This window comes from Kwoniella mangroviensis (genome assembly GCF_000507465.2).
Source record: "Kwoniella mangroviensis CBS 8507 chromosome 1 map unlocalized Ctg02, whole genome shotgun sequence".
In the NCBI taxonomy this organism is placed as follows: Eukaryota; Fungi; Basidiomycota; class Tremellomycetes; order Tremellales; family Cryptococcaceae; genus Kwoniella; species Kwoniella mangrovensis.
The window spans coordinates 2,475,869-2,496,963 of NW_027062534.1; the positions used below are offsets into that span (position 1 = coordinate 2,475,869).

At 45.2% G+C, this 21,095-nt stretch overlaps 9 protein-coding genes across 9 annotated transcripts; 2 read left to right on the forward strand and 7 right to left on the reverse strand.

Annotated features, from left to right (window-relative positions):
* Window positions 1-454: 454 nt before the first annotated feature.
* Window positions 455-2,606, forward strand: I203_106035 (uncharacterized protein; the record flags this gene model as incomplete). Its single annotated transcript, XM_019147808.1, has 6 exons — window positions 455-720; window positions 807-1,181; window positions 1,262-1,323; window positions 1,404-1,664; window positions 1,752-1,986; window positions 2,066-2,606. 6 exons carry the CDS (start codon window positions 455-457, stop codon window positions 2,604-2,606), a joined length of 1,740 nt encoding a protein of 579 aa, XP_019002726.1.
* An 852-nt stretch (window positions 2,607-3,458) lies between these two features.
* On the reverse strand, window positions 3,459-7,923 carry I203_106036 (uncharacterized protein; the record flags this gene model as incomplete). Its single annotated transcript, XM_065517888.1, has 6 exons — window positions 3,459-3,541; window positions 3,608-5,326; window positions 5,392-5,540; window positions 5,605-5,639; window positions 5,705-6,240; window positions 6,333-7,923. The coding sequence occupies 6 exons, from the start codon at window positions 7,921-7,923 to the stop codon at window positions 3,459-3,461; spliced, it is 4,113 nt and encodes a 1,370-aa protein (XP_065373192.1).
* Window positions 7,924-8,716: 793 nt separating this feature from the next.
* On the reverse strand, window positions 8,717-11,658 carry I203_106037 (uncharacterized protein; the record flags this gene model as incomplete). The annotated part of the gene is made up of 10 exons (XM_019147810.1): window positions 8,717-8,755; window positions 8,820-8,895; window positions 8,966-9,149; window positions 9,203-9,558; window positions 9,613-9,762; window positions 9,819-9,955; window positions 10,012-10,386; window positions 10,438-10,517; window positions 10,589-11,447; window positions 11,551-11,658. 10 exons carry the CDS (start codon window positions 11,656-11,658, stop codon window positions 8,717-8,719), a joined length of 2,364 nt encoding a protein of 787 aa, XP_019002728.1.
* Window positions 11,659-12,194: 536 nt separating this feature from the next.
* I203_106038 (uncharacterized protein) lies at window positions 12,195-13,161 on the reverse strand (the record flags this gene model as incomplete). Its single annotated transcript, XM_019147811.1, has 3 exons — window positions 12,195-12,332; window positions 12,420-12,557; window positions 12,622-13,161. 3 exons carry the CDS (start codon window positions 13,159-13,161, stop codon window positions 12,195-12,197), a joined length of 816 nt encoding a protein of 271 aa, XP_019002729.1.
* Window positions 13,162-13,544: 383 nt separating this feature from the next.
* On the reverse strand, window positions 13,545-14,584 carry I203_106039 (uncharacterized protein; the record flags this gene model as incomplete). Its single annotated transcript, XM_019147812.1, has 4 exons — window positions 13,545-13,709; window positions 13,789-13,929; window positions 14,006-14,441; window positions 14,505-14,584. The coding sequence occupies 4 exons, from the start codon at window positions 14,582-14,584 to the stop codon at window positions 13,545-13,547; spliced, it is 822 nt and encodes a 273-aa protein (XP_019002730.1).
* Window positions 14,585-15,267: 683 nt separating this feature from the next.
* I203_106040 (uncharacterized protein) lies at window positions 15,268-15,639 on the reverse strand (the record flags this gene model as incomplete). The annotated part of the gene is made up of 1 exon (XM_019147813.1): window positions 15,268-15,639. The coding sequence occupies one exon, from the start codon at window positions 15,637-15,639 to the stop codon at window positions 15,268-15,270; it is 372 nt and encodes a 123-aa protein (XP_019002731.1).
* A 765-nt stretch (window positions 15,640-16,404) lies between these two features.
* Window positions 16,405-17,223, reverse strand: I203_106041 (uncharacterized protein; the record flags this gene model as incomplete). The annotated part of the gene is made up of 1 exon (XM_019147814.1): window positions 16,405-17,223. One exon carries the CDS (start codon window positions 17,221-17,223, stop codon window positions 16,405-16,407), a length of 819 nt encoding a protein of 272 aa, XP_019002732.1.
* A 2,214-nt stretch (window positions 17,224-19,437) lies between these two features.
* I203_106042 (uncharacterized protein) lies at window positions 19,438-20,311 on the forward strand (the record flags this gene model as incomplete). Its single annotated transcript, XM_019147815.1, has 4 exons — window positions 19,438-19,606; window positions 19,690-19,981; window positions 20,080-20,151; window positions 20,221-20,311. 4 exons carry the CDS (start codon window positions 19,438-19,440, stop codon window positions 20,309-20,311), a joined length of 624 nt encoding a protein of 207 aa, XP_019002733.1.
* Window positions 20,312-20,512: 201 nt separating this feature from the next.
* On the reverse strand, window positions 20,513-21,052 carry I203_106043 (uncharacterized protein; the record flags this gene model as incomplete). The annotated part of the gene is made up of 2 exons (XM_019147816.1): window positions 20,513-20,599; window positions 20,759-21,052. The coding sequence occupies 2 exons, from the start codon at window positions 21,050-21,052 to the stop codon at window positions 20,513-20,515; spliced, it is 381 nt and encodes a 126-aa protein (XP_019002734.1).
* Window positions 21,053-21,095: the final 43 nt, after the last annotated feature.

A 21,095-nucleotide genomic window follows, 5' to 3' on the forward strand; every position in this document is an offset into this window, starting at 1 on the left:
GAGGGAAGGAGAAAGAAAGATCGTAAAACGAATGATTCCCTTTGGCTCTACGGCAAGGTATATCAATTATCTCCTTCATTTATAAAGGAAATCCTGTGGGATTGAACTGATTCACTACAATTCTCACTCAATTGCCGAGTATCATATAAATACTGATCAACCGATTGACAATCAGTGACTACTTGTTTTCATTTTCACATCGACAAAATCCCCTCGTATTTTTTGTGTGAGTCATCACTCCTAATACGAGGTACCGTACTGTAGTGGGGCTATCAGCTGATTGAACTATCGATGACTTCAAGCGCGATCACCTTCGATTAAACTCTAAAGATAGAGCAGGTCCATTGTCTTTATTGTTTTCAACTTGTTTATGGACGGCCAATATCACCCACTCGAACAGACACACTCTTTTATACTTGCTTGGAACAGATAAGAAGGAACATACCAACGAATCATGCGATCGACTACAACTTACTCAACCCTATTGGGGTTATTCGGTACGTTGAGTGTTTTAGGCGCACCAGCTCCCATACCTCAATCTGCTTCAGCTTCAAGTGCTACTAGCTCCGTCTCAGGAGGAGGAGGAGGATCATCTGGGTTCAGTTATACTTGTTCTGGGGATAAGGACTGGACAGACGCAGCCGGGAATGCATACAAATGTCAGGGTGATACTGTCTGTAAGGAAGGTGCAGCGGGCGGTCCATGTGTCTGGCCAGAGGGGTGAGTCGAGACGATCTTCCACTACATCCCCCAGTATCGTTCAGTCCTACCTGACTATTGAGCTAATCATCAGTGCATGTGTATAGCTACGGCGCAGGATCAGTCGCCCTCGTACAGACCGACGCAGCTTTAGGGGGAGTATCGACTTCCGTATCTGCGGGAGGAAGTGTGTCATCCGCTATCCCCACACTCCCATCAAATAGTGCAACCCTCGGTGACTCTGTACAATCTTCGGCTGCTGGATCAGCACCTACCTCAACCAGTGCAACAGCAGGTACCGCTTTATCCGCCATCGGAGGGTCAGGTGCTTCGTCTGTCGTGGGATCAGCTACTTCAGCAGCTTCCGCCTCTGTACCCAGCTCGTCAACAGCTTCTGGTAATACCACTACTTCGTCGAATTCCACTACTTCCTCGTCAAGTTCTGCATCGGGCGGTACGAGATTTGTTGGATACTGGGAGAAGTGAGTTTACTCACCATCCCCGCATCGTATGGTGGAAAAGGAAGTGGCACATGCTGAATCAATTTGATTCCATGTTGTAGCTATTCCAACCTCGGTGGAGTTGAGGCTACTCAAATGGACGGCATCACCCATGTCATCTTATGTGAGCTTGTCATACATACTTGATCAGTCCCAATACCATTCCCCGATCGCTGAATATGACGATGGTTGTTTTCGATGCAGCCTTCATCGACATGAACTCGTGGAGTGCATCCAGCGCCTCCTTCGCCGAATCTTCCAACGGTAACTTTGACGCTACCACCGCTGATACACTCAGGGGCATGAATTCTGGTGTTAAAGTCACTGCTGCCTTGGGTGGTTGGGGTTTAGACGAACCGATCAAAACAGCTGCCGATGGTGGTGAAGCAGCTATCAAGACATTTGTACAAAACGCTCAAAGTGTGGTTAAACTTTTGAACCTTGATGGATTGGACCTTGACTGGGGTAAGTCTGGCATGCATCATCTCGATATCTCCATGTGTCATATCGCCGGAAGTTGCTAATATGCTATTCAATATTTATGTATTGCAGAATTCCCTACTGAAGCTCAACAGCCCGCGTTCGTCTCGATGGTCAAACAGCTCAAAGCTGCTATTCAAGAAGTCAAATCTGATGGCATCCTCAGTGTAGCCATTGGTTCACGAACCACTCAAAAGAGTCCAACTACTGGCGCTATGGACGTGGACGCTATGACTTCCGATACGTTCAGTGAACTTAACGATGTGGTAGATATGTGGAATGTCATGACTTATGATTTCGTCAACAGGTGAGTCAACTATTATCGTCGGACTTGCGGCTTGCCACTCCCACTAACGTTACCCGTGAATGTCTTTCCTATGATATAGATATGATACCAAGACGGGCCATCAATCAGGTGGTAAGGTCGTTGAAGACACCCCCAAATTCTACGAAGGTGTAGGCATCGATTTACAAAAAGTTAATATTGGATTCCTCAACACTGCCAAATACTTTACTCTCACCGAGAGCTGTTCCGCCGCTGAACCTATCGGATGCCCGATGGGAGGAGTGGACTTTTTCGAAACTGGCGATAAAGATAATGGTAAATCTGGTTGGCTACGATACAACGCCGAATTGGATCAAGGTCTAGGTGAATACGCAGCGATGAATGCCGAGATGAGATCAGAGTCTTGGGCAAAGAAACCTGACGATAGTCAAACTGCTTTCGAAGCTGAAAAGGCTCATGCGTGGTATGATGAAGACAAGAAGGTTTTCTGGACTTGGACATCAGCAGATGATAACAAGGCGGTTTGCGAGGAATATAAGTCGAAAGTTGGAGGGATGTTCGTATGGTCAATGAATCAAGATGAGAATGGCAAAGCCGGTGGAAGTCATATGAAAGCCTTGGCTGAATGTGTTAAGGGTTAATCATACAAGTAGACAACAGTAGTTATGTATACATACTTTAGTAGACTGTGAAAGTATATAGGATATACTGTCCTAATATACTCGTAATTATCGCTCTACGTGACCTTTGAATTGTAACCATATGTAACCTCATAACTCGCTTGATGTAACATACAATGCTGTACTGTATACTACTGTTCCATATCACACCTTCAAACCAGTATCCGATGTATCCAATTTCACAAAGTCCACCTGCGATCAAATGGACCAAGCGTCGCCTACTACTGCTGCACCGCACTGCATGGTCTCATACGAACGATCTTCCGATCTCATTTCATCTCAGCATTTTGTTACTATATTGTATATACTATATAATACTTTAAAATCATACTATATGAGCAAATAAGTCTAAAAACATGGGTCGTCAAATTTCGTTAAAAGGGGTCATAACTACTAAGCCACTATATATAATTGATGCCAGAAATAAAGCCAATTCCTAATCGATCTTGCGACTTCTTCCCATCTACAGCATCGTAATTTCAAAGTGATATTGCCTATCGACAAAGACTGTGACCAATTCCAATTGCTCATTCCTTGCCGTTATTGTTATATGTTTATACAGTATCAAATCTTTCCTCAATTCCTTCGGGGTTATGATGATGATGTTGCTTATGTTCCATCGTCTTATGTTTGTTATTATGTTTATGCCTTATGTCTAATCTCGTCATATCCAATTCGTTTCCTTTCATCATACACAATCGTCGACTCGACTTGAGATTAGTTTTGCGTTATATACAGCTTCTATTCGTTTTGATCATCGTATTTTAAATGCATTACTCATTATACACATTCGTTAATTGTAGGCTTCAGAAGTTAGATCGCTGTTTTTTCATTGATCGCAAATGGCAGTCCCAATCCCAGACCGGTTCCTCTCCTAGACCTCGGTGTCACTTTGCCTAGTCATCCCAACAAGACGAGGTCAGAGCCCACCCCATGAACTCTCGAGTGGAAATCAAACTCACCATGATCCAAGATCTCTTCTTCTTCTCCTTCCTCCCCACTCCCCCTCTCATCATCCATCCTGGAGTACTTCGACTCGCTACTCAAGACCGTCCCGCTCCTTGCTCTTCTAATCAAATGCCCAGAAGCATTCGCCGCATTCGCGACACTCTCTCTGAGGAGTGTAATACTACTTGATCTCGTCCTTCTTAACGAATCCTTCGAAGGTGATCCATTGGTAGTATACGCACGAGTACGTCGGTTGAAGGAAGACGATCTTGACGAAGTGGATTGATCATTCGATCCGCTCTTACTACTCGTAGTAGATTGACTTCTATTTCTAGTACTGGCGTGTTTGGAAAGTATCGAATTCCTAGGTGAGGCGGTAGTCGAATTTGCAAGTGAATTGGTGAGTAATCCAGTAGATTCATCATCACCTTCCCCAGAACCTGAGTCGGGGGATCCTCTGCCTTCTCTCTCTTTGACCCCAAATTCACTCAACTCACCAACTGTCGGAGCAGGTCTATAAGCGCTAGGAGGGGGAGGGGCTCTTCCCCCTGGAGAAGGAGATATTTGAGGTAATTTGTGGATACCCTCAGCAACTGAACTTGTCTTTTCCGTCTGAGGTGTATTACCCTCAAAGGGCGTGTAAAATAGGTCGGTAGCTGAACTTGACGCAGCTGTATTTACTCGAGAGGGTGATGGGTGAATATGGATTTTGTCTTGAGGATGGGAATGAGCATGAAGATCGATCAGTGTTGTTGATTCGGGTCGAGCAGGTTTCTTCTCTGGTGTAGTGGTGACACTAGGTAAATCTTTACCTTCCACAAATCTATTAATAAACTCTCCTGTCGAGATAGGTTTCTTGACCTTTTTCTTGGGTTCGGGTCTTCGTTCTTCTTGTTGATTTCTAATCGCCAGTTCAATTTCCGATTCGATTCCATCCTCGTTTATCCTAGTATGTGAACCTGATCTCGATTGAGTATGAGGATGACCTCGATCGATCATTCTTCCCCAGGGAATTTCCGACTGATATAAAAACGAATTTAGTCTTCCCAATCCATTATTATCGTTAATCCTTCTAATCATGCATAGCTCAAACGCGTCCTGAATCCTCGAACGGGTTCGCTCCCTCCAAGCCCAATCAAATTCATTCTCCTGATCTACCCACGATTTCTGAGGTGAACTAGTCGTCGATGGATCTCTAGGCTGAAGGGATGATTTGGGTTTGCGTGGTGTTGTAGGTGCTCCAGTAGAAACTTTCTTCCTTCGTGACAAACGATGTCCGATTAATCCACCCAGTGGTCGACCGGAATTAACCCATAAACCTATACCTGAAGCGATCACAACTACAAGTCGCAAGGCAATCCATACTGTAAAAGTCAACAAAATTCCTTTGGCGTATCTGGTCAGTTCGCCAGGCGAATCCGATCTGAAGAAGTTCGAATCTCGTAGAGAAGTCTCGTCCACTGCTCCCCCATACGGGGCTTGCACGTCAGCTGCAGGTGCCCAGAAGCTGATGAGTACCACCACGGCGATGGCAGCCCTAGGCAGTAGAGGCAGAAGTCCAGGAACGAGCTGAATGAGAGCATGGCAAGTTTCCGGTATGATATCGCGAGAGTATGGTGTACCAAGAGGCGAAGTGCGGATGTGAAGTAAAAAAGTGAAGTGATTGAATGAGATGAGGGAGAGGTGAAGGCAAGCTGGTAATGATGAGTAAATGGGTTCCACAGCCGGTCGAGCTATATCCAGCGCGACGTTCCTTTTAGTTGTGACACAGATCAGGGTGAGAGGAAAGTCGGCTCACGTAATCTCCATCTTCTCCAGAATTCATACCCTACTTCCCATCCAACCCATATGACCATAGTCGATATAGCCCAAAGAACCCCATACGCTGCAGTAGCGAATTGCCAGCTCTTTGAGCTGTTCGTATCGAAGGATGGATGTGTAGTGCACCTAAGTGGATCGCATCCAGCGGTCAGTTCGCTATCTAGCAGATGATTAAGCTGGCTGCGCTTACTGGACTAAAATATAGATGACATTCACGTCGAAGAACTATTATGTACACATCTCAGCCTTTCTGACCCTCATGACCTACTTTGATGCACACATCAACTCACCAAGCTCAGCAGACCATTGACCAACCAGATTATCCATAGTCCTAGCCAAGCCAATCTTTGGCCCCAGCCTCTCCGCCTCACTATCCCCAAATTCAACTCTTTCTTCTTAAATCTCGGGATCTCTACCAGCTCGCTCCCTGGACCTGGTGGAAGCCCATCAGCTCCACTTCGAGGAGCATAGATCGGTATGGGCGTACCCTGTCTCGAGATCGATGAGGGTTCAGGTGATTGATTTCGACCATTACTTGGAGAAGCGGATGAAACTGCGAATCTCGGTTTGGACCAGAATGGAGTCAAGGGTGTGGCAGGGGCTGGTCGAAGATAGGTTGTTGATGTAGGCGTGATTGGTTCAGCGAGAACCGATACGGTCTTAGGTGGTCTGGAAGGCGTGGGTGTGGGGAATGGTTTGGCAGTATCGGGCGGTGAAGGTGGTATAGATACGATCACTGGATTTGGCTGACTGATAGTGTCCTTAGATGCTTTTGGAATCGGAGTGATTTTCAGTTTGGTCAATGAAGTACGTGATGGCATTCGAGCTGATCAAGTTCAAGTGGGAAACAACGTCGGATCAGTTCTGAGGGGCATCACCATATCTGTCACCACATGTAGAGCTTCTCTCAACACTCACGTATGATACCCCCAGGACCTATGAATCCCCTTCTCGGTGTCTGTTTTCTACCTTGAGACCCAAATGGTCTCTCACCTTCATCCCTCTCTTTACCTTTATCCTTCTTCGTAGATCTGGGACTATCCAGGACCTCCTGACTCTCTTTCGCCATTTGATTCCTTGATCTTCTCTTCGTAGGCGAGTCACCAGCCTCCATCATAGCTACTACAGCTGCAAATGGGTGCGTGTCTGGCGATACGACCCTGATTGAAGATTGTCGAGATGGCGTGTGAGGTGGGGAAGGTAAAGCAGGAAGCGGTGAGGTAAGTGGTGGTAAGGGTAGTAAAGCAGTATTGGTTGTCGGTGGAGTCGTTAACGGTGGAGAGCCCATAAGAGGGGTCAATATAGCATTTTCAGGTGAAGATAACGGAGGGGGAGATGATAATGGGAGAGCAGGAAAGATTTTAGGCGACGAAGGTGGTTGCAGGTGGACTGATGGCTCAGGAGATCTATTCGATCTTCTAGCCATGATGAATGGTAATTGAACTGGAGGCAAGGGCAAAGAGGTAGTGGTGAGAGCAGGTGAGATGGGTGCAGAAGCCGTACCATCGTTGATAAATCTACCACTTTTCAGCGTTTCTATATCAGATAACAATCCGTCAGATCCCAAAGGCTTTCCGAATGTTCCTCCAGATAAAGTTCTTCCTCTCTCGCTTTGGCTTTCGTTGTTGGTGCTATCTGTCGATACTCTAGGTATCGGATTCGGTGAGCTCAGTGTACGTCTGTGTCCGCCTGCTCTTTTCACTCGATCCACATGAGGATGTCTAGGTACTGGCGGGGTAGTACGTTGCGGTTGAGAGAGGGAATGAAAACTTCCAGTAGGCGAACGAGGCGTCAAATCTTCCATGAACTCATTGATCAACCGCTGAGTCGACCTTTGATCAGATAATGACATGTCGCTTGTGTTATTCGATATTCGTTCATAGAGCGACCTCGATCTCGATCTCGTTCGTGAGTGTGCTTGATGATTGAAGAATCCAGATAAAGTGCCTGAAGACGATCGCTTCCTCTTTTCCAACGTATCTCGTGACTCTTTTTCTTGGATCACAGATCCTTCTTCTTTCACCTTTTCTTCTTCTGAAGATTGCTTCTTCTCCTCGAGTAAATTGTTTCTGAGAGACTGCCTGAAATTGCTCAGGATCCCCCTTAGGTACTCTAAGCCACCTATACTAAGTTCTGAATTCTGTCTTCGTCTGTCTCCACTCTCTGCACCAGCACCAGAATCAGTCGAATGAGATCGTTTGCGGATCGAGGGGAATCTAGGTCTTAATGGTGATTTGGGTGGCCGTATAGGATGAGTCGATGGTTTTGCGTCTTCGCTATTGTTGCTTGGATCTACTGGGAATAGCTTGGACCCCTGATGGGTGTAATCTCGAACTATCAAGGTCGATGCTCTTCTTCTACTCGTTTGCTGTGTTTGCGAGCTAGTATGAGAATGAGAGTGAGAGATAGGGTGATCATGAGAAGTGACTGTTATCCCTTCTGATTGGTCTTCTTGGTCATGATCCCGAGGTGGTACAGGTGAAGATGGTGGTTTGAATGACGAGGACATGATTTGGATTTTTGTTGTTGTTGGTGATCTGTGTGTCGCAAGTACAATAGGAGTTCCGGATCAGACAATACGCTCGGATACCTTTGACCTTCCAAGTTGATCAATCATCTACTACTCTTAATCTTCTGACAGTATCGTCTATTGTTCAGGTGATATTGCTCTTCGACCTACCAGAGATGACAATGGGAGAATGAATGATGATCTTTGATTCTTTCGATGGTGGTCATGATAGAAGATACCATGCCTCAACCGTATGCCAGTTTATCCACCTCATCTGCTGTTGTCGAGTCTCCAGGCGACCTGATCGCGTTCAGAGTCAGATCCATACTGTCTGGCAATGTTGTGTTATAGGGCTAAAATGAGAGGAGATGGATTGTAGTTGTTTGGTGTTTCACGTTTCAGATTGAGATGAGGATCTAGCATGGTGCATAGTGGAAGATTGAAAGTTGGTTGTCAAGTTCACCATCCCGGGTTTCAGGAACAATCAGCGAATAACGCACACAAGTGACGAACGACGAATTAAGCTTGTCTGTTGTTTTCGTCCGATGTACAAAATAATACCTTCATTCCACTGAAATACATCTCTATATCACCAGAACAATTACAACGAGGAAGAAACTTCAGGTGTTGTATATAAGTAGATACTATGTACAATACATTCAAACAGGATTGACCTAAACGAGTGGTTGATGACAGCACACACGGGTATATCCAATATATTCTATGTGACACGAAGAGAACACAAACCACCACGTCGCTTTCGCTATAAGCTTAACATCTCGTCTTTACAAGCTTACACAGCTCCTTCACCTCTGGGTAATTCACCGGCAAACTGGGAATTGATCAGATAATCAGCTACAAGCAGGAACACATGCCCGAAGCGAACCCATACTCACAGCTTCTTTAGCTTTCTCACAATGATCACCACCTAGCTCCCTATCAATCTGATAGCAGATGAACAACGCATCGGCACTATCATCAGATTCATCAGCCTTACTCCCACAACACCGAACCTACAGCTGATGATTAGACTGATACTCACGCATCACCTAAAACGGCCGCTCCGGCTCTAACAGCCAAGAAGGGCAGACCTCCACATAACAATCCCGCGAGAGGTGCATAAGCAGGATTTGATAGGGAATGAGTCATATAGAGGTATCCTGCTGTACCGGTAAAAAGGCCCATAGCAGTGGAGCTCAGAGTAAGAAGGAGTTTGATAAGGGTATCTAGGAGAAATGGCATCAGTCGGATGCAGTCATCAATGAGTCAGACGACTTACAATCTAGTAATCTACCTCCTTTCCTCCGTCCTGCCAATCCGACTGCCCTCCTAGCACTAGGCCAAAATGCTTCTCCAGTTATACCAACGTATACCAACGCATATCCATTGAGTTGATCCAGAACCCCAGCAACGATACCAAACAATGGTGTGAGGCTGGTCAGGAATAGAAGAGGTGTAGGGAGTATCTTCGATTTGGGATTAGTGACTCGTTTGAGTTCTGCTGCACCTCTGCCTACCGTCCGTACGATGGCGATAATACCTGCCCCTAAACAGATTGATCCAAGCGAAGTACCGGTGGCTCGGTGAACGGCAGCAGTTGTAATCTCCAGAGGAGCTGGATGCGTCTGATCCTCACTGATGACACCAATTGTCAGCCCGAGCCTGCTTAGCATCCACTGGAACACTCACCGATGGAAGAACCATTCTCCCACTACACCTGCGACCGCTACTCGTCCGACACCCCGGATAACACCCCAAGTCCATACCCATGCTAAAGTGACTAGGAAGATCAACCATCCGGCGTACGGTCTGATATGGAAGACCCAGGTATTCTCGCGTCTGAAAATACCTTGTCAGCCTAAATATACATCACGCAACCGAAAAAGATCACTTACGGATGTCTCCAATAGCCGATGGTACCGAGACGTATGAGCAGAGTAAGGAAAGGTATGGAAGTGATTGCGAAGACACCCAGCAAAAGAGGAGTTAGAAGCAGCAGTGGGGGATGAGTGAGTAGGAGGTTGGTGGATAACTAAAAAAAGCGATTCGTATAAGCTGATATGTTGATTTTTACCTTCGACAACTTACCTCCACTACTGAAGCGGTCCTATCCAGTCTTTTCCTCCTCTTCCATACTAATCTACCAAACCACGCAGCTAACAGCCAAAGGAAGACCGCACCAAGCCGAAGTCCAGTAGTTCCCCACCATCTCTCGCCTTGTTCGATCCCTGTCAAACCACTGGTATCGAAACTCTCTCCTAATGCCCACCATCCACATAGGAAAAGCGAGAAAGGTATGCTGATAGCTGTGGCGAGTAGTACAGGTCGAACAGTCTTTCGCAAAAGAAGTAAGAATGCTGGAGGGAGTACAAGAGTGGGTATGAGAAGGATGAGAAGTAAGGGTAGGAGCGGTACAATGGAAGGTGCTGAGCGGCTGGGTGTACCTGGTGCGGTTGATGGTGGCTACAAGGACAGTCAGTTGGTTGGAACACCCGTATGCATCGAACCACTTACATCTGTCGATCCCCATACGAATCCCAAACCTATGATTATCCCTGTCAAGCTAGTGAGCCAAAGAGCGAGGAAACCAGAGTCTGTAGAAAAAAAAAACAAGTGACATTAGCTATATATAATCACGCTGTCATTCATTTCGAACCAAACCTACCTTTATATTTTCTTAAACCTTCTCTCTCCCAATGCCCAAATCTACCATGATATACCTGTAGTCTGACCGGTACTCTACCCCTTCTTTGTACCCCACTTCTAGTCTCATCCAATTCATCCGGTCCTAAAAGAGGCTCTTCCAAATTTGACGGTTCATCATACGCATCCTGTAATCCAGTAGATACATTATAAAGTTCTGAGGGTGATAGCATATATCCCTGAGGTTCATTCTGATCTCTTGATCTTGACCTTGACTTGGACGATTTCCTCCTTGGATTACCTGTCATTCTAGGTGAATCCGAATCGGATTCAGTCTGTTTATCACTTTCATCCGAATCTTCATCTTCGCTCGAAGACGACGAAGAAGGTGGGAAAACACTTTGATGAGCTAACCATCCTTTCCTTGCTCTTTCAGATAATGGATTCTTCTGTTGTTGCTGTCGAGTGGTTTGTTTGATGAGAGATCTTCGAACATTTGCTACTTCATCTAAATCCAATTCTTCCTCTTCCTCCGAAGATTCCGACGAAGCTGCATAAGGATTGGGTACACTTGATTTTGGTTTCGACTTCTTCTCTTTACTTCCCAACGAAGAAGATGGATTAGGTATACTACCTTCTTCATCCCGTGGAGCAGAGAATAGTAACCCGACGCCTATACTACTTCCCAAGCCCGATTCGTCAATATCTGGTATACCTTCTATACCTGGTCCGGGGAATGGCGGTGTACGTCTGACGGAATCTGATAGAGAAGGTGAAGAGGATCTTGATCCCCCCGCGAGATGAGGGTGGGAACTGGTGATTGATGGTGAAGGAAGGAAAGGATCGTGTGATGGTGAGGGTGGTGATGGAGCTCTAAATATCTACGAATGGGTGACAAAACGCAGGTCAGAATAAACTTATCAGACTAGCGATATCTTACTGCGGTTAGGAAGAGGGATATGGCTCAAACGGAAGGAAACTCACTTGACTTCCTTCTACCTCCTGATTACCCATCTTCCTAGATAAGAACCTACTCGCATAGTTCGTGAATGCTGATGGACCAGCTTGAGAGTTCTGCATTCCACTTGACATCGTGAAAGATTATGAATCGAATGCCACTAGACGATGGCAGTCGTAAAGTGCCTGAAGCGAGATTGGAGCAGATTGATTATCACGAGAACCGCGTCGAACTGTTGGGCGGAGTTGATCGTGGGACAGTCAGAGATAAGCCCCGCCAGCGGGATAATAAGGTTGTTATCGCTATTGAATGCGTTGAGGTCGCTTATTGACCCCCTTCAGTCCATATGAGGGGTGTGATATGCCATGGATGATACAAAGGATCGATGATGAGTCGAGATATGATATAAAAACAAGGAAGAGAGAGAGATGGTAATGAGTCCGAGTGGGTGGCGTAGATCAACACCATCATTAACTACCGGACTCGTCATTACTGCTCACCGTACACATAATTACGTAAGTAGTTCCTTCGGCGAGCAATGTGGCACATGATGCCATCAGGATTGTATCGTCTAGGAAGCACAGCGTATGAGTTCCAAAGTGAAAGCTCGAATTATACATATCATGCAATACACAAAGCCAGACGATGAATCTACTATACAACAAAACTCTCAAGCCAATCGACAGCTTTGACCTTTGAAAGTGATATATTCCTCATTCGCACCATCGAGTTTGAAATACGGTGCAACATTAGTCGCAATCAAGGTAACGAATTTATCTTTGTCAGCGGGTCTGATTGAGAAATCGCACTATGATCCGAGAGGGACATGTCATATCGGAGGAGACAAAAGATTAACAAAGTCTGAGTGTCCATTTCGTTGACTGTGAGTACTTACGATTGCCTTGTCCATCAAACCTTGGTTATCATCACCATCAAGGAAGATTTTGAAGGATTTCCAACTATAATCTTGAGCTGAATTATCTAATTTTACAGACCAGTAATCCGGTCCCGTGATTGGTTCCCCTTGTGATACCTAGTAAACAACTCAGTCTCAATTACTCTTCTGTCTTTCCAGACAAATACACATGGGAACTCACTTCAAGTCTTACTTTATCGGAACCTAGGATTATGGCAAAACATCCGAAATACTCATTACAATCATTCTTAGCCTTTTCAACCAGCTCGTCCGCTTTCTGTTTATCTTCATCTTCCGCTTGGGAGCTGGTCTGTGCAGGAGTTTCCGTAGTGGAAGTTGAAGATGGCTTGAGACCTTCAGCGGAGCTTGAGCTTGATGAAGGTGGTTGAGAAACTTCGCTCTTTTCCCATACGGTCTCGCTGATCAACATAGTAGGAGCGGTGCTGGTGATGGTCATCACCTCAGTAAGAATAGATATACCACTACCACCCGCTATATCAATACTCCATCCGGTGGTAGAGGTGGATGGGAGGGTGGAGGCACTTATGCTAATGGTGTGGGTCCACGGGACTGTAGTAGAGTAAGACAGAGCAGGTAGATCGACCGGCCAGGAACTGTGTATGTAACTCTCGATGGTTGAAGACCCGGATACTTGAATGAGGGAGAGCAGGATTAGCCCACCCCATCTTGATAACGTGGACAATTTTCTCATAGTAGACATGTTTAGATCTGTTTATGACTTATCGGTGTATAGTATGAACAGAGCGGTACGGCGGAGTGAAGATGGGGTTTGGTATCGCCATCAGCTGTGACAATCAGACGTCCCATATGTGTGTGTATGTGGTATAGACGTCCATAGCTATACACGTCTCCATTGATGCACTATAAAGCGATCACTGGGCATTTGATACTCATCGGCTCAGCTCCTTTCATCATTGACATGGAGAGATGGACAAAAGGGCATCCTATTCTCAGAGGGCTGTCTGACATGTGTTTGAATATCACAACCGGTTGATAGTAAACACACATGTATGGATATCTAACCTCATGAATTGAATTATGTACATATCCATATACTGCCTATGAACAATCTACGGAACCTCTCTAGTCTGGCTGGGCCGTACATCCATCCGCCTTATCTCTCTCCCAATCATCGCATTTGATCTCCATGATGCAATCGCTATCTCCGTAGTTGTACCAAGGGTTATACCCGAGCGCATGAAGATAAGCATATCTACCAGCTGGCGCAGGGTGAAGTTTCAAAGTGCACTGTAAGAATAGCCAGACATCAACCAAATTAGCACTTTCACAAACTCTCGAGGGGTAATTGCCCAACAAGGCTGCTCACTGTCACTTCATAGTCGCTACTTTGAGTTTCATCAATATGAGTGCTGGTAAAATGATATTCCTTATCTGAAACTTTCTCATCTAGAAGGATCCATTTGAAATGATCTTTGATATCTTTCTCTTCTTCCGGTCCTACTCCGAACTACGAACGAACACGATCAATACACATCATATGCCATCTTTTGTGGTGATAGAAAGGGGCTCCTTTGGTCACTTACCTTGATAGGTGCATTGCTCTCGAACAAAGCGAACACTCCAGCTTCCTGTACATCTTTGGCAGCCTGTTCCACTTTGGCACTATTCTTCTTGTCGTTAGCGGGAGGTGCGAATTCAGTAGCCTCAGGTTGTTCGCTTTCGGTAGAGCTTGATTTGTCCTCCGTCGGTTTTGGCTCGTCACTCGTGGTTGTACTAGTAGATTTCGCTGTCGTCGATGCCTTTGTTACCTCACTTTCCGATTCTGATGATGGAGGAGTAGTAGCCCAAGTACTCTGAGATTGCCGCGAGTAGCTGGTCACCACCGAAGTAGCAGTAGCAGTCGTACCTTCATTCGTTGGGCTAGCTTCTTCGGCCGATACCCATCGTGTGCGGGTCGCAATCACAGTACCGACAGAGCCGGGGACAGTGGTAGTGACAATTTCGAAACCCCATGAAGGTCTGATGGAGCCATGAATAAAATGGTAAGCATGAGACGTCTTCATCAGGGTGGAGATGACTCACTGGGCAGAGGTATCTTCACCAGGGAGCGGACTAGCCAGAGCACCGCTTATGAAGGGTAAAAGAGCAAAGAGGTATCTCATGATGTCCAGTAATGTCGAGAAATGCAAAGCTTGAAGGGATGAGAGGTTTTCTTGCTTTGAGTACTAAAAGTGGTCTGGAGCTTATGTAGGGGTAGAATGTTAGCTTGGTTGACGATCAATCGATCACCCTGACTCATTAATATCATGATTTATTTCTCCCTTTGACCGACTGGCAGATTGGTCAGACTTCCTTTGTGTTCAGGGGAGGAGAACCGTCAAAAGAAGATGCGGTGATTGCTGCCACAACGCTGCTGTATGGAAATGGGTCATTAACAGATACAAGTAGACTTCGTCACGCACTGTATACGCGAACGTATCTGAGTGTAATACGGTACAGAACATTTTAGGTCTACAGGTCTCTACATGGGGTCATTCGAAAACAAGAAGCAGAAATAATCCCTCCATCAGTATGTGTACAACGGCTGCTTTCAGAAGGCAGAAAAAAAGAGTGAACTGCGCATTGTTGAAACGAAGGATACTGTATATAGAGATCACACTAAAAATACATAGAAAGGAGTATGCTTTGCAGAGATACAGGAGGAAACTGCTGGTGTTAGGCCTTGATAGACTACAAAGAGTGATCGTGCCTCAGATGTTGATCAGAGAAAGCAAATCTAATGGAGTTACAGAGTCAGTCACACTGCGACAACGTTTTCGAGCGATCTTCAACTTACATATACAGATCACTCATCCTCAATGGTCCCGTTGGTCTCTTCGGGAGCACTATACTCTCCAGGCGAGGTGAAACTACTACATCCACAATCGGTATGATCGGACGGATAACTCCTTGAGGCAGATTCAGACTGATAGGAGCTCGTGTACATTTCGGAAGAGGTAGTGGGAATAGCATCCTGGGAAGTTGTGCCACTAGGTCTCTTACAGCTTTTGACTGAAGTAGGATAAGAGCTACTTTCAATAGTAGTCGATGGGACACTTTCCGATGTCGAGGTTGAGATGGAATCAAAGGTTTCGGGGGTGTTTCGAGGATTGAGAGCTACCGCTCCAGTCAAGGTACCAGTCAATGGTAAGATAGCGAAGAGAGTGTAGATTTGCATCTTTTCGAAGATCGTAAATCACAATAAAAAAGAGTGTCAATAGTATTCGGTTGATAGTACTACAGTATCTTTGAAAGTGAACCAGATCCTTGATATTGCATGTCAGAATCAGCTATTGACTGTTCGAGGTCGGTTATCTTATGTAGTCTGCCGTGCTCATGTAGGATAGCCTAAAAATAGACCTGAGGTTTGTCGAAATCGGAGAGGCAGGTATGTCAAGGATCATGATCCTTTGCTGAAATTAGGAGAAATCATAAAGATCCTTTCTGCCAAGGTGGGGCCGTGGGGGTGCTCATCAACATCATAGCATCAAAGGACACCGTTCGTTTCCGTATCATAGAAGAAATTCAAAAAGATATTCAAGTAGCTGACAATGTCAATTTATACGTGGCTCACGAGTGATGTAGTCAAACAGTGGAGATCAATCCTCGAACTCTGTTATAGCGGGTGATATCAGAACAACAACAAGATACGTTGTACAGTATATATAAGCACGAACGTGTATGTGAAGTCTGTAGAGAAATCTAAACCAGTTAAATCATAGTCTTGTAACAATCGGCTGAAGATGGTTAACAACATGTAACATGTATACAAAAGAACAAATAAGGTAGTACAAGATGGAAATCCATTCTCCATTGTTCTGTCCAGCAGAACAAGCTAGGATGACAACAACGAGTAGTCTGAGGCATAATCAACGAATTTCAGAAGCTAATCCTCAACCTTTCCAGTACTGGCTCTACCAGATGGATTCACTGCAGTTGGTTTCTACAGAGAAGGGGATCTGATCCTCATTCTCTTTCTAACGGGACTTCTATCTCTTTGATCCCTGATATCGGTTGGAGAAGGAGATCGTTTTCGAACATGGGAGACACCAGGATGAACATGTTGAACTTCCACACCTTCATTCCATTCTAAAATCGCTTCTTCAGCTCTGAAAAGACCTTCGTTGTCGAATTGGTGGTCTATCAGATAGTGTTCTTCACCGTACCAATCATCTGCTTGATCGTTCGGATAATGTTCTTCTTCGCCATTATCATCTTCTGCACCATCTATATAATATTCTTCCCCACCATAATACTCTTCCTCTTCTTCGTCCCCTTCTTCGTCCCCTTCTTCGTCCCCTTCTTTGTCCTCTTCTTTGTCCTCTTCTCTGTCCACTTTCACAGAGGCCTCCTTGGCAGCTTGCTCTTGTTCTTCCTCACTTTGCGGGCCAGCTCCAGGGCCCTCGTCCTGAGATTGTCGAATCTCGCTGTTCCAACCGTCTTCGTCCTCTTCTGACTCCGCTTCGTCATCTGCCAAAGAGCCCCCTTCAGATGAAGATTGTTGGCTGTCATGCTCAGACTCATCAGCTTCCGCAGGATATAATTCCTCCTCTTCGACCTTATGAGCAGGACTTCCAACATTCAAAGGGGATATTCCGCCCCATTCTTCCTCTTCCTCTTCCTCTTCATCTTCATCTGTATCAGGATTATTTCGGTCGATAGCATACGCTAGGATTCGATTCTCCGGTCGATTGATCGAGGATATGTCGGGGGAAAGCATATATATATCTTCGTGATTGGCATCCGCCATATGATCACCCATGCTGTTGACGTGATTTCGTACCGATCCTCATTTGGCATTTCCCGACCAAAAGAAAAGGTGGTGGCGGGAAGTGCTTCTAAAGAGTGAGCCTCCATCGCTGAAAGCTCAAAATGAAGTTGGGGATAGTAATTTTGGTGATTTTGCGAGCCCATTGTATTTATGATATTGGCAGACACGCTCACAGAGGTGTTAAAATGGCAGGGAAAGGTAATAAGAGGTGAATGAACAATGCAAGATGAGAAGAGGAAGAAATGCAAGCAACGATATCTTATATCTACATGTTCTCTAATGTGTTTGACGAGTGGCCAAATTTAGGTTGGCCATCTGCACTGCATCAGCATATCTTCGTACTATCTTTTCACTCGAGTAAGACTGTGACATTGGCCAAATATCGGTCGGACCATCATATGTCAAAGAAGGTTGACTGTGATAAGGTTGGCTGATGAACTTTGTTTTCTAAAAACATGACGTTTTCAGGGAGAAGAGAGCACGACTGCCACACAGAGTGCGACGATGCTATGAGATCAGATTTCCTGGTCTTGTCAACCCTATTCTTTCGGCGATAGAAAACGATTACATGCCCGTCACATGGGTGGCGAGAACAGCCGCCTAATTGCATCTGCATCATGGTCTTCTCGAAAGGTTGGCGAGAGTGAAAATTGTCGCCGACTGCCAAGCGAAGTGACAAACGTACACAGCAGTTTTCTCAGCCTGTCTAATCCCACTTCCTGATCTTTCTGGAGCCATGACATACTTTAGGCAAATGATGTGCCTCATACTAGCTAATCCCGGATTATTCCAGTCCGCTATCTTGGATTCTTCCACAATTTTAGAAATGAAAAAATTACACTCATTACTATCTGTAGTGCCGCGAGATTCCGGGTGCACCGGATTTTGAAGCGTTAGTCATGCCATGTGCTGGTCGTGTGGCAGCTGCGCAGGGTGAGCCAGCGCGAAAGGCAGTAAATGCGGAGAGTACGCATACCCCCAGGGCGACTTGGCTACCGGTCAAAGGGTCTATGATGTCCACCAGTAGACTCCTTGTTTCAGGTAGTCGTAACGTGAAGTCGTATAATCACTGTGTTCCAACGCCAGGGGTTTCTGCAGCTCTTGATCTCAATAATGCGCTGGTCGAGAAATGAACCTGAAGTACAAAGTCGTGGAGGGAAAGGAACAGAAGTCACGTCCCCAAGTACGATTACCTTCATGACCTGGAAAAAGGTTCAGACTATCTATCAGCGCACGGCAGAACCTAGTTGATCTAGACGTAATCTTTTTTGTTTTCTCTCTCTCTCTTTTCCTATCGACACTGCTTGAGTCTGTCTACGTACGTTCAATACTCTTTATACTATGATTATTCGTGATGCTCAATCGCAAGTAAGATTGTTATGGTTATCAACCTCTTCTCCGCTGTGGCGAGGTGATAATGGGGTCTAATGGGAATCAAGATGCTTGATCAGATTACTGCTACATCCGTCCATTTTACATCCCGTATGGCAACGATCTATCTAGTCCGCTACATGGACACATATCCTACAACGATGTTCAACGATGGTGCACTGCAAGCTGAATGCAAAAAGAAGGTTGGTCTGCCACGTGACGACTGCCTCGAGGAGTTCATCAAAGTGATGATGTCACTGTTCTAGTGTGCATGTGTCGTTCTGTACCAGTAGTAGTTCGGGTGCCTGATGTTCCCTTCCCAATTTATTGGTGTCGATCGCTCTCCGCCTGAGCTGGCCTTGGTCTCGGCTGAAACCTTAGAGGTGCACTCCGCCATGTCCATGTGGACATGTATAATCATGCTTATGCACAGTCAATTTCCTTCCCGTTCTTCATTTATGTTAGTATACAACCCTTTGATTATCATGTACGTGTATTCTCCTTCTCGTTGATCTTTCATCGACACAACTGGACACACCGAGAGCGATGATGCGATTGATGATCAAAATGATCCATGACCCCAATGAATTCGTAAAATGATGGAATGATGGAATGATGGAATGGTTGTGGAGTCGAGTAAATTAAAATGCAAGAGATCCGTGCGTTCTGATGGTCAAGTCAAATTCGGTGGGTCTCATTAGACGATTCATGCGTATATAACGCATCGCGGTCGATTGGTATCTCGACTGAGTATGTAATCCCCACTCCCAACAATCATACCAATACTAACTTCACTCAAGAGCATAATCGGTTCAAAACTGTCAACTCAGCAAGATGAGATTCGCCATACTATCGACCATCGCTCTACTTCCTGGTCTCCTGGCTCTTCCCACCAACGTCAACCAGCTGAAAACCCGAGACGATCAGACCGATAACATCGCTTCTGCCGTTACCATTACCGACACCTTGGGTTCAGATTTGCAGACCATCGTCAATCGTATCAGTGAGCTACTCATCTCTCTCAGATATTATTCTATATTTGACCCAATGATATCTAACTTTACTGTGACTTGGGATATTTTGTAGAAGCGGACCCTTTGACATCATTATCTGTATACGTCGACAACTCCCATACTACCACATACAACATCCCTTCTGAGCTTTCGAAAGCTTTCGGAACTGCCATCTCCGGTATCGAAAGTTTACCTGATCTACCGAGTTCCAGTGATCCGACCCAAGAACTGTTGGATGACTATGGACCTTTGGTCAAGGCCGTTACTCTCAGTGTTTTCTATGCCCTTATAGATCTCAAGTTGTTGAGTCAAGATACGATTGGTACATCCATCCCGGGCTATAAGGAATTCACCAATGATTTCGAGTAAGTGAAACCGTTCTACCGTATCTTCGCCTATAGACTATCTGTGGTCAAAGTTTGAGATGTCGTCAAAGGTGATGCTGATTTATCGGACATGATAGTCAACAATCGTTTGAATATACCAAAGCTTTGAATGCTCAGTACACAGGATTCGTCGATGAGTTGGCTACCAGGTGAGTTCATCATACAGGTTATAACATTTTGACTACATCAAGTTTACATGCTGATATATCATTGATCAGTGTCGGTGAAGATACACCATTAGGTGTGGCCCTCCAGGCTATAGGTGGTCAGACATTCTACCTCATCTTCGATCACATTAATGCCTCTTAGGTTTAGTCTTGCTTCTTTCGATCATGGATATTTACGAATCTCTCTCAAAAATACTATAGTGTAGCTCAATAATAAAGATAAATATCCAATTATTCACCATTGTATATATGTACATTCATCATATCGAAATTGTTACCCAGCCGTTTTCGCTGTGCATAAAGATTGATATCATTGTTTTCTCGCGAAGAGCAAATAGGACCTTTAGTTATATAAATCCATCACCGCCTTTCTGAGATTGGACCGATCAGGTTTGAGCTGATCTTTAAGTCTTGACTCGCTGATACCGAGCTAGACACGACATACAAATCATCTCGTCAGCTCATTGACCAGTTCGACTATATCTTCTCTCAGCTAATTCCCTCAAAATGAGAGACAGAGAGAGCTTGATCGTCTATCACCACTTGTCTCATTGACTGACACGAAATACGCAAATCAACCCAAACTCACCTCAACAGCTAATTCAGAGTAAGGTATTCCCTTATAAGCTATATCCATCGCTTTTTCCAATAACACTTTCTTAGCTTCCAAAGGAAACGCACCAATACCTTTGGAAGGGGAACCGGGGTTTTGAGACTTCTTTGTAGGTGTAGTTGTGGTTGACTTGATTTTTGGTTTAGTAGGAGTAAGCTTAGGTTTCTTATCCTTGGGTGGCTCTGAGAAGGTGTTGGGTAAGGAGGTACCTTCGATAGATGGTTTGGTATCTTCTGTGTCAGAGTCGGAACGAGTGGCTCTCTTGGGCATGGTGAGGTGTTGATACTGATTCGAGAGGCTTGAGATGGTTTAG